General features: G+C 36.0%; 1 protein-coding gene across 2 annotated transcripts in view; it reads left to right on the top strand.

Moving 5' to 3' along the window:
• Nucleotides 1–18,623, top strand: part of RABGAP1L (RAB GTPase activating protein 1 like) — a 722,977-nt gene that overhangs the window by 128,595 nt on the left and 575,759 nt on the right. For both annotated transcript variants that reach the window (XM_040263944.1, XM_040263947.1), the window contains exons 8-10: nucleotides 5,278–5,344; nucleotides 10,601–10,703; nucleotides 14,167–14,333. In XM_040263944.1, the coding sequence (XP_040119878.1) occupies nucleotides 5,278–5,344; nucleotides 10,601–10,703; nucleotides 14,167–14,333 (337 nt within the window). The remainder of the gene's footprint in view (nucleotides 1–5,277; nucleotides 5,345–10,600; nucleotides 10,704–14,166; nucleotides 14,334–18,623) is intronic.

Below are 18,623 nucleotides of genomic sequence, written 5' to 3'. Positions count from 1 at the left end.
CTAGTTAAAGGTATGGTTTTTCCAGTAGTCATATATGGATGTGAGAATTGGACTGTAAAGAAAGCTGAGCACCGAAAAATTGATGCTTCTGAACTGTGGTGTTGGAGAAGAATCTTGAGAGTCCCTTGGATTGCAAGGAAATCCAACCAGTCGATCCTATAGGAAATATGTTGTGAATATTCATTGCAAGGACTGATGCTGAAGCTGAAACTCCAATAGTTTGGCCACCTGATGTGAAGAATGGACTCACTGGAAAAGACTGTGATGCTGGAAAAGATTCAAGGTGGGAGGAGAAGGGGTCAACAGAGGATGAGGTGGTTGGATGGCATCACGGAGTCAATGGACATGAATTTGAGCAAGCTCCTGGAGTTGGTGATGGTCAGGGAAGCATGGGTCCATGGGGTTGCAAAGAGTCGAACACAACTGAGCAGCTGAACTGGAACTGAACCTGGCAATCTTGATTCCATCTTGTGATCCATTAAGCCCGGTATTTGCATGTTGTAATAGGCATGTAAGTTAAATCAGCAGGGTGACTCGTATACAGCCTTGACTTACCCCTTTCCCAATTTTGAACCAGTCCATTGTTCCATATAATGTATAAATTGGCAAACTACTCTATATTTTGCAATGTCCTTTCCCTGTGAGACTTTTTCATTTTAACTGTATATTAACATAGTGAAACTATAAGCAGGTATATTTGTGTTTCGGAAATGTGGAAAGTGAGGCTTTTTGAAGTGTGTGATATACCCAGGATCACACCAGGAATTTATAATTTTTTTCTGATAGGCAAAAGGAGAGGGGGCAGCAGAGGATGAAATCGTTAGATAGCATCCCCTACTCAATGGACCTTATTTGAGCAAACTCCAGGAGATTGTGAAGGACAGAAGAGCCTGGCATACTGCAGTCCATGGGATTGAAAAGAATTGGTCATGACTTAGCAGTTGAACAACAGTGACTGATAGGCCAGAAGGTGACAAATTATAACGTTAAGTGACTATGTAGTTTTGGCCTCAGAGTCATGGCCTACTAGTTATGTGGTTTGAACAAGTCACTTCTAGTTTCTGGAAACCAGTTTTGTCATTTGTTATATGGAGGTTGTTTTTAAAATGTGGATGCAACAAAATAGTAAATGTCTGAAAGCATTAGATAAACAGCTGCTATAATATGGTAATTGTTAATATGATAACACTATCATCTTATTCTCAGGAGGTTTGATTTCAAATTTTGGGTCAATAAATAATGTTGGATGTGTCTTCTCTGTGCTTTGTTAACCTTCTGTACTAACAGCTATCATAGAACTTACTATACAGGTTGTAATTGTCTGTTATTTTCCTCCCATACTAGATTGTGAGCTCCTTGAAAAAAAATAGGTGTAATAGCAGTTTGCTTAAAACATTATTTATAGAGTTAATAAGAGCAGGTTGAATGCTTTGAATTCCCTAGTGAAGCACTTAATATTCACATTAGGTGTTTGTGGTACTAATAATATCTAATTACTGAGATGTTATTCCTAATAGACCCAGCTTGTCTCCATAGGAATCATGTTGTGCTTTAATGAAATATAATTTTGGAAATGACTATTATAGTTTGATAGAAAACAATTATGCAGTTTTAATGCTGGAAGAATCCTTAGAGTTCATGTGTTGTACCTCTCCTATTTTGTAGAAGAGGAAGCAGAGGCCCAAGGGGATAGGTGCTTTCACTAAGGTCACACTGTTGCCACTTCGTGTTGACAAACAGTGAAGTGAAAGTTGCTCAGTCGTGTCTGACTCTTTGCAACCCTATGGACTATACAGTCTATGGAATTCTTCAGGACAGAATACTGGGGTGGGTATCTTTCCTTTCTCCAGGGGATCTTCCCAACCCAGGGATAGAACTCAGGTCTCCCACATTGCAGGTGGATTCTTTACCAGCTGAGCCACAAGGGAAGCCCAAGGATACTGAGTGGGTATCCTATCCCTTCCCCAGGGGCTCTTCCCGACCCAGGAATCAAACAGGGGTCTCCTTCATTGCAGGATGATTCTTTACCAACTGAGCTATCAGGGAAGCCTGACAAACAGTATAAAACTTTAATTTTTAAAATAAGCAAAAGAAAAGTAGGGACAGTACTTGCTAAACTCTTAGTATTGGTTCCTGAAGGGACTGAGATTAGAGACAAAGGAGAAATTTCCTACACACTTGGGTATTCTTTAGCTTTTTACAGTGACTATATGATAGTTTTGTAACTTAAATGAAAATGAAGGTTACTCAGTCGTGTCCAACTCTTTGTGACCCCATGGACTATACAGTCCATGGTATTCTCTGGGCCAGAATACTGGAGTAGATAGCCTTTCCCCTATCCAGGGGATCTTCCCAACCCAGAATCGAACACAGGTCTCCCGCATTGGAGGCAGATTCTTTACCAGCTGAGCTACAAGGAAAGCCCTTTGTAACTTGAAAGCGGTATACTTGGGACTTCCTTGGTGGTCCAGTAAGTAAAACTCTGTGCTTCCCATGCAGGGGCCCTGGGTTTGATCCCTCATCAGGGAACTAGATCCCACATGCCACGAATAAGAGCCATCACAACCAAATTAAAAAAAATAAATAAACCAACCCCAAATCCTGTAATAGAAGAAATCATATGTAAAACACCCATGAGAGATGCAAGCTGAAGCAAAATATGTACAGAACGTGAGACACGTCTTTGTCCTCATTGATCTGACATTTTAGTTGGAGAAACTAAATTGTTTTAAATTAATTATTTTAATTGGAGGATAATTGCTTTACAATATTGTGATGGTTTTTGCCGTACATCAACATGAATTGGCCACAGGGATACATATGTCCCCCCATCCTGAGCTCCCCTTCCTCCTCCCTCCCCACTCCATCCCTCTGGGTGGTCCCAGAGCACCAGCTTTGGGTGCCCTGCTTCATACATCATACTTGTGCTAATCATCTATTTTACATATGGTAATGTACATGTTTCAATGCTATTCTTTCACCTATCCCACCCTTGCCTTCTCCCACTGTGTGTAAAAGTCTATTCTTTACATCTGTGTCTCCTTTGCTGCCCTGCCTGTAGGATTGTCGTTACCATCTTTGTAAATTCCGTCAGTTCAGTTCAGTTGCTCAGATGTGTCTGACTCTTTGTGACCCCAAGGACTGCAGCACGCCAGGCTTCTCTGTATATCATCAACTCCTGGAGCTTGTTCAAACTTCATGTCCATCGAGTCAGTGATGCTATCCAACCATTTCATCGTCTGTCATCCCCTTCTCCTGCCCTCAATCTTTCCCAGCCTTTCCAAAAGCTACTGGAAAAAAACCATTCCATATACATGCATTAACATACAGTATTTGTCTTTCTCTTTCTGACTCACTTCACTCTGTATAATAGGCACCAGTTTCATCCACCTCATTAGAACTGACTCAAATGCATTCCTTTTTTTTTTTAAATTTTTTAAATTTATTTATTTTTTATTTTACTTTACAATTCTGTATTGGTTTTGTCATACATTGACATGAATCCACCACGGGTGTACATGCGTTCCCAAACCTGAACCCGCCTCCCACCCCCCTCCCCATAACATCTCTCTGGGTCATCCCCGCGTACCAGCCCCAAGCATGCCTATTTATAGCTGAGGAATATTCCATTGTGCATTTGTACCACAACTTCTTTATCCACTCGTCTACTGATGGACATCTATGTTACTTCCATGTCCTAGCTGTTGTGAACAGTGCTGCAGTGAACATCGGGGTACATTTGTCTCCTTCAGTTCTGGTTTTCCCAGGGTGTATGCCCAGCAGTGGGATTGCTGGGTCATGTGGCAGTTCTATTCTCAGTTTTTAAAGGAATCTCCACTCTGTTTTCCATAGTTATAAAGAATTTAAGGCACAATTAGAAATAATACAATGAAGTAGCTGATTAATTAACATTTAATTTGTATAGACAGTGTTATGTGAGTTCAAAGTTCATAGCAATGTATAGGAAGCATATTAAAATTAAGAGTATTAGGTTATAATTATCTCTATTTTAGTTGATTATATTTTGCTTACTGCTACAATAGTGTATTTGGAAGGTTTTCCTCAAAGCTTACTGACTTTGTTGTATCTTTATTATATACTTGATCATTTTTACATGACTTCTGGAAGGTATCCTCAAATATTACAGGGAGTAAATATTGTTTTACCACTTATTAAGCTCATATTTGCATAGGACCACTCTCTGTCTTGTTTATGGAAGGAAAAACACTGCCATTGGAAAAGTAAACCTTTGGTAAACAAGGATCAGATTTAGTATTGACTGCTCAGCTGCCACTATTTTGAAAGTTAAAAAATCTTACATTTAGTTTGTTTATATTCTTTGCTCCTTTTATAAAATGCTCCGTAGCATATTTTTAACATTTGGAAAGCTGTAATAGAAACTACTCTATTCTAGTTGGCAGAGAGAGGTGCACTGTAGATAGATCACATTGCCTCTTGAATATAAGAGGTATGTAATAGCCATGAGTTTAAGTAAATTAACTTTTCTGGAGTTTACGTTTGCTAACAATAAAGAAAAAATAATAATACCATAACAAATATAAAGAAATGTTAGGTTTAACTGAATTTTATAGTTGATGAAAACCCTTTACAAATAAAGTGATAGTGTTAGTTGGATTCCTAAAACTTCCTTTGCATCAGGAGGCACAGAAAAGTATTTAACAATATATTATATTCTGGATAGTATTTTCACTAGCATAATAGCATTTTTTAGTAATGAGTTTCATATAACTTTCAAACTGAAGATATAGTATTGATAGTCTACTCAGTGAACATGACTATGGAGGGCCAGGTGATTGATTGTATTAACGTGGCTTGATGCAAAGAGAGAGTACAGTGTTTTATTCTAATTTTTTTAAGTTTTCTTACTTTTAATTTAATTAGGTTAGTTGATCTTGATCAATATGTTTGGAATAACTCTAAGGCAAAAAGTCTCTAATTTTTACCTAGAAATTAGTTCATGTCTCAGTACTGTATTTTGTTTCAGTTAACAATTTGTGCCTATTTTTATCACAGTTTCTGTTTATTGGTAATCTTTCAGAAGCAGAAATAGAGATCTGGGAATTTAAATAATTTATTTCTGTGTGATTTTATTATGTATCTTGATGGATTCTTATCTGTGATGTTTCTCTAAAAAATGTTATTTGTAAGTATAGAGCTAGACAGATTGTATAGTTGCTATTAAAAGGCTTTTGCTCACTGGGCTTCTATATATTCTTGATACCTCATTTCTTCTTTTTTTCCCCCCAATATTTTCAGATGTTTTGGAATGTTATTAAGCCCAGGTCGAAACGTGAAGAACAGTGACATGCATTTACTGGATATGGTAATGAAAATCTTTAGCACCTTAACCAAGTATAGATGATAGTTATTTTATGTTTTTAAAGTATATTCTATTTTGAAATCTTGTCATTTTGTCAAAATTACTTCTAACTTTCAGCCGTGTGATAGTCGTCATTTAATTTGGAACCCCATACTTAAAATGAGGGAGAAACTTAGGAGTTAAAAATTTTTGTAGAAAGAATCATATGCAAGTTGAAAGCAGATAAAAGGATAGTGTTATGAAAAAGTTCATCTACTCATCTGTTTGACTTCTTAAGAAAATATCCTTTCTTTGAGCCAGAAACAACAAGTACATGATTCTGACAGGCATATCCAAAGTGGATATGGTTCCTTTCATTTATTTTAATGCAGTGTTATTGATATTAATTTGAGTATTGTGATGGATGCATTTGTTTTCTTAAAAGCATTTCCCTTTCTGAATTTTTCCTTCTTGATTACCTTTCACTAGCAAAGTATATTTACTGTGGGAGTGGTATTCATTTAAGGAATGCCCTTGAAGGTTAATATATATTCAAGAGTTGGTTTTTGATGTAAAAATGGCAAGCCATCTTAACTTTTAAATAAATACCTGATAATAGTGTATTAATGAAAACGTCCAGTTCATGGTTTATAAATGTTATAAGAAATAGTTATTTCAGTATAAGTATAAAGTTCTTTACTTAAATGAGATTTTTTTTTAGGTAGCACTACATGTTCTCCTTTCAGCTGTATTTTGCAAATGTCATTTAAATATCACAAATTATATCAACTTTTTCTTTATTTCATGATAATTGATTTTTTAGTGGTAGCAGGATGGTTTATTCAGCATTTTTGAGCACCTAATTGTATGCCAAGTATTGTGTGGCATGCTGGCATTACAGATATGGTAATAAAGTTCTAACATCTTTGGGTTCATAATCTTGTGATGGAAACAGATCTTTAAATCTGTAATGATATTATTGGGTTAAATGCTCTCATAGAGTTGGTGCAGTGAGCCACAGAAATAGCGAGGAAGCATTGCTGCGTAGGTAAGGTAAGGACAACCAGTTACATTAAATGTGAAAACAAATTAGCTATTGGTTCATCTCTCTTCCATCCATTTTTATAGCATATCAGTAATGCAGGTGGTTTTGCTTAAGGCAAGACATAACATTTTGGAGCCCTGAAAATTCTGTGAGGAGGTAGTTTCAAGGACATTAAATACTTTTCAGTTCCTAGATCCTAATTAGTAATGATCTTGCAGAGTTTAAAAGATTAAGATGAATCACTGGCAGAGATGTAGAGACCTGGCGTGAGCTTCTGATCTCCCCTCACTTGTAGTGCATCCCTCCACCTTTGAGAGTCCATACTGAAATCAAAGGCTTGTCAGCACTGAAGCTCCTAGAGGGAGCAGTGGGCTTACCAGTGCAACAAATAGTTGATCAAGTTGGAGGGCTTGTATGTACAATTATCAGCAGTTGTGATTTGTTGTTACCCACTGCTATTAATCTTCATGGTATCTTAATACACAGTTACTGAGCTTTAACCAGACTACATCTAATAAAAATGAACTCATTACCTTATAATGAAGACTGTGGGACAGCTGTGGTTATTACAGGTTACACCTTTGTAATCACCTGAAATCATATTCCTTGTAACTTTGCCTAATGTGTCTTAGTTCTGCCCTCTAGAGCAAGATATTAATACTTCTATGACATATCCAAATACGTGAACTCTTTGAAAAAGGGTACAATTGAACTTCAGAATTTATGAGGCTTTTCTGTTTGACTTGAATAATTTTTGAGCAGTGCCTACTTTGTTCCCTGAATGCTAAATGAGAAGGATGAGCTGAGACTTTTCTATACATTTATAAATTTTGTTTAATATAAAATGTACATGAAAAAGAAAGCTATATTTATAAACAAAATATACTTTTAGTCAGCCGAATTACTTATATATATTATGCATAGTATATAAACAAAATCACATATAAATAAAATTAAGTAAGTTCTTTTGGGGAGGTGCAGATAATGGACTCTGAATTTTCTCCCAGTAGTGAGAATAGTTTTGAAGATACTTGTAGTGTAGAAATAAGGAAATGAGAATTTTTGATTTACAACCGTTGATACCTAGGAAAAGCTGAACAGGAAAGTACCAAAAAGAGGTGAAAACTGAGTAGAGTCAGATTTCATGGAACTGGAACACAGTTTATAATCCTAGAGATGCCTCAGAAAGTTTGTGAAAGAAGTGAAAGAAAGTGAAGTTGCTCAGTTGAGTCTGACTCTACCAGGCTCCTCCGTCCATGGGATTTTCCAGGCAAGAGTACTGGAGTGGGTTGCCATTTCCTTCTCCAGGGGATTGTCCAGACCCAGGGATTGAAGCCACGTCTCCTGCATTGTAGGCAGATGCTTTTACTGTCTGAGCCACCAGGGAAATCCAGAAAGTTTCTGGATCTTCATGATTAACTATTGAGACACTAGGCCAGTAGTTGGACTCACAGAAATAAAATTTACATTGTAATCTAATACACTTATAAATGTTAAAAAAGCTGAAGTAAAATTTTTATGAAATAATTCTTAAATTATGAAATTTAAGAAATAGTAAAATTTATGAAATAATTCATGTTTGATGAAATCTGTTATTTTTTTCTTCTACTTGATTAAAAAGTGTGATCATAATCCACTAACTTGATTTTATGATCCACAAATGGGTCACAAACTGCTGTTTGGAAATTATTAGCCTGTCAACTCCGTAAAGTCAGGACCATTCTCTTGTTTTTTTTGCTGGATACTCACAGGCATAGAGCGTAACTCATAGTACGCTCATTTTGCTTAAGGAATGAATGGATTAGCAAGAATTTATGTTGCTTTCTTACTTTGTGTGTTATCTCCTTCTCGTGATAACATCTGTGTGCTTTACCCTGCTGTCCCTACTTGACCTCATAGCTTCAGCTTACTCATAACTTGACAGTAGTTCATTCATGGCTTTGTATGTGATTCTTCAGCTTATGTTTCATTGAAAGGTGCTGTATTCTGTTTATATTTCCTGGTTTATTTTCTTAAGAGGAGGGCATCTGGTGGTTCCAACCTGGCCTCTTCAGGCAGAGGTATTTGTTGTCCAGATGTCCTTTCCCTGATGTCCCTGATCTTGTCAGCCTTCTTAGGGGAGGGAAGGCCTGCAGAGGAGCTGGGAAAGAACTCTAGAGCAAAGGTTGTGAAAGTCTCCTCATAAGGGGATGGGAGCAAGCCAGGCTATGTAATAGAAATATCTAGTACAATAACAGAAATGACTCGAGGAGAAACTTTTATTGAAGGCTTTTAATGTATGAGACAGTATTTTTGTGGTTGTGAAGACTAAAAAGAAATAAATATATGTTTGATTTGGTTAGGCTGTTTTGCTTACAGGGAACAAAGATTCACTTAGAGCACCTGAAGAACAAAAGAGGTTATTGACCTTGATGAAATTAGACCTGGCCCTGAACAGTGGTCTCTGGTCTCTTCCTGTCTGCCTCCCCTCCCCGCATGGGCTTGCTCTTTCAGTGAGCCTCTTTCTTAGGAGCTGCCCCTGTTCTCACAGCCTCTGGTGCTCTGCTCCCTTTTCTCTTTCTGCACCTTCTCTCTCCCTCTCCCTTCCTCCCTCCATTTCCCACTTCTTCTTTTTTCCCCTCTCCTCCCCTTTTCCCTCCTTGCCCTTTCTCTCCCTCCCTGTCTCTTCTCTGCCCTTCTCTCTAGGTTTTCCACTCTCTGCCCCTTCAACTCGCCTCCTTTGTATGTGCCTTTGTTTTTTGACTACATGATTCATTATTTTTAAGGATTTTTTTGTGTGTTTGTTTTCTCCGTTTCTTGCTTAACACTTTAGCAGTTTACTAATACTCTGCTGTTCTTTATTTATTTTCCCCTACCCTAAATTCAGTTATAACTTCATTTTGCATGTGATCTGTCATTTTCGTATCAAAACCTTTTAGCCCCACAGCTGACTGCCCACTTTCCTTGGTATTTGTTAATTGAAAGAAAAAATTTGATTGGCCTAGCTCATTTTTTGGACTCAAGCATAGCATAAGCTCTTGTCCAGAAATGAACTAGATATTTTGGGGTCATTCTTGCTCTGAATGGACAGTAGAGAGAGAGGATAGGCACATGGAAGGGAGGGAGGGAGACAGGGAAAAAGAATGAATATGAATATATAAGTGCGTTGGAGGTACTGAGTGGATTTCCTTTACATGGTCTCGAGTGTTTTTCTCCTCTGCTTTACAGTCTGATCAGTGAACTATCAACAGTACAGTAGAAAAATGTACATAGTAATTACCAACTGACTGAAATAGTTTCATAAGGATTCAGAGAAGCATCTGTGTGTGGGAAATACTGAAAAAAACTTTTTTGTCTTTTAGCCTGACCTTTTTAGCTCTCTCCGTTCATAATATGAGGAAATTGGTACAGAAAATTGAAAGTATTGTAGATAATAGTATTCTTTTGCAAATGCTTATATTTGTATACTGTGTGCTTTTCTCCCATGGACAACCTCTAGGCTCCCCCACACCACATACACATACATATACACAACTGAATGTGGCCTTGCTTTCACTATAGAAGTTTCTGCTTTCGTGAGAATCAAGAGATGGCTTGGTAAAAGTCTTAAGGGGTGGAGGAAGTAAAGAGGAAGAAGAGAAGAGGAGAGAATGGAAGAAGGAGAATAAATATAAGAGTAGAGGAAGATAGTTAACAACCTTGGGTATAGATACAAACCAGTATTAGTCTCCTAATATTGATTTATGATTGTAAGAAAGTGTCCATATAGCTGGCATATAGACAATAGAAAAGTATTAACTTTAAAGGTGTTAATTGTGACAAAGGAAATTATTTTAAGAATATATTAAAAATTAGAACATTAGAAGAAAAATTTTAATATTTTCCTGTGATTAGCTTAATTCTCACTTCATATATCCTTGTATGTCTGTGTATGCGATATTTTGACAACCAGCCTAAGATAAAGTTAAATATAACTTCATACCAATACTATGTTTTTGTGAGTCAGCATCTAAGCACGTACCTTTTATCCTAGAGTATGTGTCTCTAAATAGAAATGCTGGAGAAAGCTGCAGGAGAATTTAATATTTAAAGAAATGCTTCTGTAGAGTGAAAAAAATTTACCAGGAAAATAAATGCCCTGAGTGTAAATTCAAATTTAATTAATTGGATTGCTTAAAATAAGATACACTTATAAGTTAAAATGATGATTTTTGGGGTGTAAATATTCTCTGTGATTTCTGTTTGAAATGTCATAGGAATCCATGGGAAAGAGCTGTGATGGGAGAGCTTATGTTATCACTGGCATGTGGAACCCCAATGCACCAATATTTCTGGCACTTAATGAAGAAACCCCAAAAGGTGACTTTTCCTAAAAGATTACTCAATATTTATTACAAAATTTGCACTATGGACAATATTGTTTTGCCATGTTTAAAAAATATTCTGGTACTTATTTTAAATGGAGTTATTCTTTTTATACTTTATGTATCAATGGGGATAACCTCCACTATTCAGAAGAAAGCTCTCCAAGGATATGTGGATTAATTTTATTACATTATTTAGGAAAGTATTTGGGCTTAGTGTTTCATGTGTCATAATAGGGTTGTTTTATTTGTAGGGGAAAAGACAGAATATGAAAGAAATGATGAAAGAAAATTCTGGAATTTTTGTATATCTTTGATATCTATTTTAACTTTTTTTCTTTATATTACAGATTACTTATATATATCTCTCTATATATTTTAAAATTTACTAATTGTTTATTCCAGTCTTTTGACCTTTGGGAATTTAGTAATGTATATTTAAGATTTCAAGCTTTTTATTTTTTCATTTTGTTTAATATGTCTACTGTTAAACAGAATTTATACATGATAGATAGGCTCTTTTTTCATTTTTCTCATTGTTTTTATTTTTATTCCTACTTTATCTATATATCTGTTCATTGCCCATGTGGTTTTTTGTTGTTTCTTCTCTACTGTCTGCCTTTAAACTAAAATTTAGTTTCATCTCATGGAGTTATAGTGAAAGTTGTTCAACTGTGTCCGGCTCTTTGAGACCCAATGGACTATACTGTCCGTGGAATTCTCCAGGCCAGAATACTGGAGTGGGTAGCTGTTCCCTTCTCCAGGAGATCTTCCCAACCCAAGGATTGAACCCAGGTCTCCTGCATTGCAGGCAGATTCTTTACCAGCTGAGCCACCAGGGAAGACCAGGAATACTGGAGTGGGTAGCTTATCTTTCTCCAGAGGATCTTCCCAATCCAGGAGTCAAACCAGGGTCTCCTGCATTGCAGGTGGATTCTTTATCAACTGAGCTACCAGGGAAGCCCTTCATGAGTTTTAATCTTCTACTAAATGCTTTACTGTGATTCAACACAATAATTTATATTGAGAAAATATGAATCAGTTTGCTTGATCTTTAGTTTTTTATTATTTACTTTATATCCACAATAGACTTTTAGTTAAAGACAGGACCATTAGTGAATATGGATATGGAAAGATATTAATGAAGAACAGTAAATGATAATTATTCTTGAATTTAACAGGAGTATTTACCACTTCCATAAATTGCATGCATTTGATCACGTATCAAGCTATTTCAAAATGAGGGCTAAAAAGAGAAAAATAATGATGACTATGTAAAGTTTAGGTTTTCATATATTAGGAATAAATAATCTTTACACCCACAGTTTGTTATTTCTGGATACAGACTTGTGAATACCAGTCTGTAAACTTCTTCCTTTTAATCATTCAGAAAATCAACATGAAAATGGAAAAAATAAACCAGCTGATAATTTTGAAGAATAAAATACAGAAATTTCAGACAATAACTTATAAAAACAGTTTTTATCTGTTTTTAATGTAACATAGTTCAGTTTCATTTTGTATTTTAACACCTATTTGGTTGTCAATTAAAAATAATATATTTAAAAATTTATTTGTTCAGTTAAACTATATAATTCTATATCAAAATAACATCCTGATACAATGTTCAGAGAATCCAAGTTTCTCTTGACTTGGCATATAGAATGCTTGCATTTAGTACAAATGTAATACACCTTTTGTTGAGTTTAATTATGTTAATAGAAGTATAGTGGATGATTTTAAATGTTGTATAGTGGTTAAAAAGAAATTATTGAAGGTTTCTTCTAATGGTAGGCTCGATTATTTGAACTTTCCTTTTAACTGAGAACTGAAAATTGCAGATGAAATAAATTTTTAAATTTTAAAAGTAATTTAAAAATAAACAATGCAGTTATGTGGAATAATGAAACCACAGGTTCAAAAAGCCCAATGAATTTCAAAAGGGTAAATTAAGTCCATATCAGCCTATCATCAGTTCAGTTCAGTCGCTCAGTTGTGTCCAACTCTTTGCAACCCATGGACTGCAGCACATCAGGCTTCCTTGTCTATCACCAACTCCCAGTTGTCCATCAACCTATCATAGTGAAACTAAAGAAAACCAATAGACACTGGCCTAGAAGATTCTAGATTAAAATTTAAAGGAGGCTATAGCAAGTAAGCATTTTAAAGGGTAGCTGAAATGTTTACTTACAATAGTATACTGTTGTCTAAAAAAGCACTTGCCAGGGCTCTGATATATTTATAGTGTGTGCTTAGGCACAAAGTTGTGTCCAACTCTTTGCGACCCTGTGAACTGTAGCCTGCCAGGCTCCTCTGTCCATGGGATTTCCCAGGCAAGAAAGCTGGAGTATATTTATAGTATGTATATATATGTATATCTAGTATATTGTGTATATATATATATAGTATATATAGAGTATTTTGTATGCTATATATGGAGTATAGGCTTTCCTTGTGGCTCAGCTGGTAAAGAATCAGCCTGCAATATCAGAGACCTGGGTTTGATCCTGCATTGGGAAGATCCCCTGGAGAAGTGGAAGGCTACCCACTCCAGTATTCTGGCCTGGAGAATTCCATGGACTGTATAGTCCATGGGGTCGCAAAGAGTCAGACACGACTGAGAGACTTTTACTATATATAGAGTATATATTTGAAAATTACATATATTTGTAGTGTATATATACTATAAATAGTATATGTATATTTGTAATGTGTTTATAGTATGTATAAATGTACTGTGTGTATACATGGAATATATACAGAGAGAATATTTTATACATTATGTATGCAGAGAGTGTGTGTGTGTGTATATATATATATATATATATATATATATATATATGAAAATTACACAGAGCTATTTCATTAGAGCTTTGGTCAGTGATTTTCCTGAGGGTTAATATATATTATGGACATTGTGGTTACTAACAAATCCCCAGAGACTTCCCTTAAAGCATACAACATTGAGAGAATCATTTTAATAAAAATTTTGCAAGCAAATTGAATGAAGTGAAGGTTGAGAGTCTCTTCTGATTTGACATTCCTTCCCATGCAACTCATCAAACAAACTTAATAATTTCTAGTATCTTTTTTTTTATTGAATGAAAGGGAAAATTTTTGTGATTTTCTATTTCTAGTGTTTTTTGTTTGTTTGTTTGTTTTGTGTCGGGGGGCAACCTGATAGATAGTGTAAAGGACATTCGAAATTTTTATTTTTTATATTAAGGGCCTGATTTTGGGAAGGAAAAATTAAAATTGTCAGAGAATTAGTCTTCTCATTAAGATGGGATTAGGAGAATTGAGAAATGTACTTGGGAAACTTGATTACTTTGTCAATCTATGTGTCAGTAAAACACTTAAACATAGAGGGTAACATGAGTATAAAGAACCTAAATTCTTTGTTTTCTCAATCAAGTAGTAATAAAATTAGCATAAAACACAGAACATTTCTACTGCAGATAAACGAGTATACATGACCGTGGCAGTGGATATGGTAGTCACAGAGGTGGTGGAGCCAGTCCGCTTTCTCCTGGAGACAGTAGTACGTGTGTACCCTGCAAATGAGCGATTTTGGTATTTCAGCAGAAAAACTTTCACGGAGACTTTCTTCATGAGGTTAAAACAGGTAGGATCTTTTTGTTCTTTTCATATATTGTTTTCTAGTATTTTTTCTTTAATGCCAGTGTAATTCCTTAAATAGCAATAAAAAGCAATAAAATTCTTCAAATAATCAAATGATATTTAGAGTTACCAATAGAGTATTTGTAAAATGCATATGTAAGATTCAGTTCAGTTGCTGTCGTTTCCAACTCTTTGGGACCCTGTGGACTGCAGTATGCCAGGCCTTCCTGTCCATCACCAACTCCTGGAGCTTTCTCAAATTCATGTCCATCCAGTCAGTGCTGCCATCCAATCATCTCATACTCTGTTGTCCCCTTCTCCTGCTGCCTTCAATCTTTCCTAGCATCAGGGTCTTTTCCAGTGAGTCAGTTCTTTGCATCAGGTGGCCAAAGTATTGGAGCTTCAGCTTCAGCATCAGTCCTTCCAGTGAATATGTAAGATTAAAGTCAGTTGAAAAAAACAGCTAGTAAAATTATGTAGAAATTTGTTTTAGAAACCTGTAATGGTACCTGTAAAGTATCAGTATACTTAATAGAAATTCTAAATCAAAAACTTTGCTTTTATATATGTATGATTCAGTTCAGTTCAGTCACTTTGTCGTGTCCAACTCTTTGCAACCCCATGAACCGCAGCACGCCAGGCCTCCTTGTCTATCACCAACTTCCGGAGTTCACCCAAACCCATGTCAATTGAGTCGGTGATGCCATCCAACCATCTCATCCTCTGTCGTCCCCTTCTCCTCCTGCCCTCAATCTTTCCCAGCATCAGAGTCTTTTCCAATGAGTCAGCTCTTCTCATCAGGTAGCCAAAGTATTGGAGTTTCAGCTTCAACATCAGTCTTTCCAGTGAACACCCAGGACTGATGTCTTTTAGGATGAAGTGGTCGGATCTCCTTGCAGTCCAAGGGACTCTAAAGAGTCTTCTTCAACACCACAGTTCAAAAGCATCAATTCTTTGGCGCTCAGCTTTCGTTATAGTCCAACTCTCACATCCCTGCATGACCACTGGAAAAACCTAGCCTTGACAAGACAGACCTTTGTTGGCAAAGTAATGTCTCTGCTTTTGAATATGCTATCTAGGTTGGTCATAACTTTCCTTCCAAGGAGTAACCATCTTTTCATTTCATGGCTGCAGTCACCATCTGATTTTGGAGCCCAGAAAAATAAAGTCAGCCACTGTTTCCACTGTTTCCCCATCTATTTGTCATGAAGTGATGGGACCAGATGCCATGATCTTCGTTTTCTGAATGTTGAGCTTTAAGCCAACTTTTTCACTCTCCTGTTTCACTTTCATCAAGAGGCTCTTTGGTTCTTCTTCACTTTCTGCCTTAAGGGTGGTGTCATCTGCATATCTGAGGTTATTGATGTTTCTTCCGGCAATCTTGATTCTAGCCTGTGCTTCTTCCAGCCCAGCGTTTCTCATGATGTACTCTGCGTATAAGTTAAATAAACAGGGTGACAGTATACAGCCTTGACGTACTCCTTTTCCTATTTGGAATCAGTCTGTTGTTCCATGTCCAGTTCTAACTGTTGCTTCCTGACCTGCATACAGGTTTCTCAAGAGGCAGGTCTGGTGGTCTGATATTCCCGTCTCTTGAAGAATTTTCCGCAGTTTATTGTGATCCACACAGTCAAAGGGATATACAACCAAAAAGAAAGAGCACAGAAATATATCTTTAGAAAGTAATAGTGAAAAAGTTTCCAAGTAATGACTGATTGTTATAGTTCTTTTTACCTGTATAATATTATATGAATGTGTTGTTTGACTTATCAGTAAGGTCACACAGTTATTTTCGGAGAAGGAAATGGCAACCCATTCCAGTGTTCTTGCCTGGGGAATCCCAGAAATGAGGGACCCTGGTGGGCTGTCTATGGGGTTGCACAGAGTTGGACACGACTGAAGTGACTTAGCAGCAGCATATAATTATTTTAATATTAGATGAACAAAATTAGGGTTTCTGTGAAATTCTTAAGTTCTTAAACAGTGTTAGTATGTAAAACACCCTTTTTGTAAACGAAGGAAGAACATTACTGTGGAAAATAATTTGAATTCTAACAGTACCCATTGTATGAAATCATAATGAAATATTCTGTTTGAGTGATAGGAATTTCTCATATCCTGTTTAGTGCTCCCTCTCTCCGAAACTTAAAAATGCTTGTTGATTCATGTACTGTAATATGCAAAAAGTAATGTAAAAGCAAGCATCAGTGCAGTGAACAAATACAGAAACCACTTACCATTTTCATATTACAAAATCTTATCATTGCTCAGTTAGGCTTCATATGCTGTACACATACATCTAATTATGTAAATATATAAATTACAGTACTGTTGTTTATCTTGCAAAAGTACTGGAATTTATATTTACATAAATGTAAAGTATATATGAGTGGACTTTTATTATTAAGTGTTATTTTTATATTTTTAAAAATTGATGATATTGAGTGACTAAGTGATAAGTACCATAAGATTTCTTAGTAATTAGAAAAATACTATTTGAGGCAAAAAAAAAAAAACTATTTAACGTCATTTCATATGAATTAAAAAGATTAAATTAGATTCACTTGTAGTACTTAGCTCCATTAAATGTGAAACTGATTTAAATTAATGTAAAATAAGAAGATGGTTTCTAACTTTGTACTCAGTCGCTCAGTTGTGCCTTATTTTTTTGACCGCATGGACTGTAGCCCGCCAGGCTTCTCTGTCTCTGGCATTTCACAGACAGAAATACTGGAATGTGTTGCCATTTCCCACTCCAGGGGATCTTCCCAACCCAGGGATCGAATCCATGTCTCTTACATTGGGAGGCAGATTCTTTACCACTGCACTACTTGGGAAGCCCTTTTAACTTTGAAAAGTGAAAGAAAGTGAAAGCGTTAGTTGCTCAGTGGTTGTATGACTCTTTGCGACTCCATGGAGCGTAGCCCACCAGGCTCCTCTGTCCCTGGAATTCTCCAGGCAAGAATACTGGAGTGAGTTGCCATGCCCTTCTCCAGGGGATCTTCCTGACCCAGGAATCGAACCCAGGTCTCCTGAGTGTCATGCAGATTCTGACCAGTGGTATAATTTAATTTCTTTAGTAGATGCTATGTTACTCTGTTTATTATTATTTTTATTTCCTCTTGAGTCATTTTTTGGTGATCTTTGTCTTTCAAGGAATCTTCAGTTTATTTTTAATGTCTTTAGAATCTCTATGATCTGCTTTTATTTCTGATACTGGTAATTTATATATTCTCCCTTGTGGTTTTTTTATCAGCCTAGCTTGAAGTATATTATTTTATTGATTTTCATTCTTCCCCATAGAACCAAATTTGGGGCACATTCATTTCTCTGTTGTTTTTCTGTTTTTTCTTCTGTTGATTCCTTTTGTTTTCTTTTTTATTTCCTTTTTTTGTTCTTTGGATTTAACTTGTTTGTCTAGTTTCTTCATGTGAAGATTTTTAAAAACATTTTTTTACTAATATATTTTTTCCCTAAAATCTTTTACTTTTTAAGATCATAATTTCCTTCTAACTTTTGCTTTAGCTGTACCCATAAAAACTTGATCTTTTGTGTGCTCATAAATTTGAAATGTATATTCTGATTTTCCGTGTTATTTCTTTTGTGACACGTGAGTTCTTCAGAAATACATTGTTTAATTTCCAGATACATGCACAATTTTTAGATATCTTTCTTAATCTGATTTTTAATTTCAGTTTGAGCAGAGAACATACTCTGAGATTTGAATCTTTTTAAGTTGTTGACACTTACTTACCCAAGACATGGCCTATTTTGGTGAATGTTCCAAGAGTATTTGTAAGGAACATGTATTCTGCAGTTGTTGGGTGGAGTATTCTATAAATGTCAACTGTGTTAAGTTCTGTGATGAGGTTTTTCTGTGTTTTCTACTCCGTATTCTGTATATTGAAGGAGATCTCCCCATTCTTGTTGGAAAGAACAATAGCAACTTCCCTGACTGTTACTATGAGCAATAGTAATGATAGCAAGCATCATCTAAAGAGAGTGTCCTACATGGTGTACCTCCTCAGTACAACTCAGTTGCAATGTAGTGTAGTGTTAGTTGCTCAGTTGTGTCTGACTCTTTGCGACCCCTTGGACTGTAGCCCGCCTCTGTTGAGGTGTAAGTAGCTTTATTAACCCCATGTTTTAGATAAACTATTAGGTACAGGAGGGTTGTTATTAGGTGATAGATCAGAAATTAAGCCTAAGCAGTTTGCCCTAAAACTTGTCCTTCTGAAATGTTTATGAGAAATGGAAAATATACTAGCTGTAACACTAAAACTAGTATTTTTTT

This window comes from Oryx dammah, unplaced genomic scaffold (genome assembly GCF_014754425.2).
Source record: "Oryx dammah isolate SB20612 unplaced genomic scaffold, SCBI_Odam_1.1 HiC_scaffold_21, whole genome shotgun sequence".
In the NCBI taxonomy this organism is placed as follows: Eukaryota; Metazoa; Chordata; class Mammalia; order Artiodactyla; family Bovidae; genus Oryx; species Oryx dammah.
The sequence above is the reverse complement of the archived record's forward strand: the minus strand, read 5'-3'. Positions and strand labels throughout refer to the sequence as shown.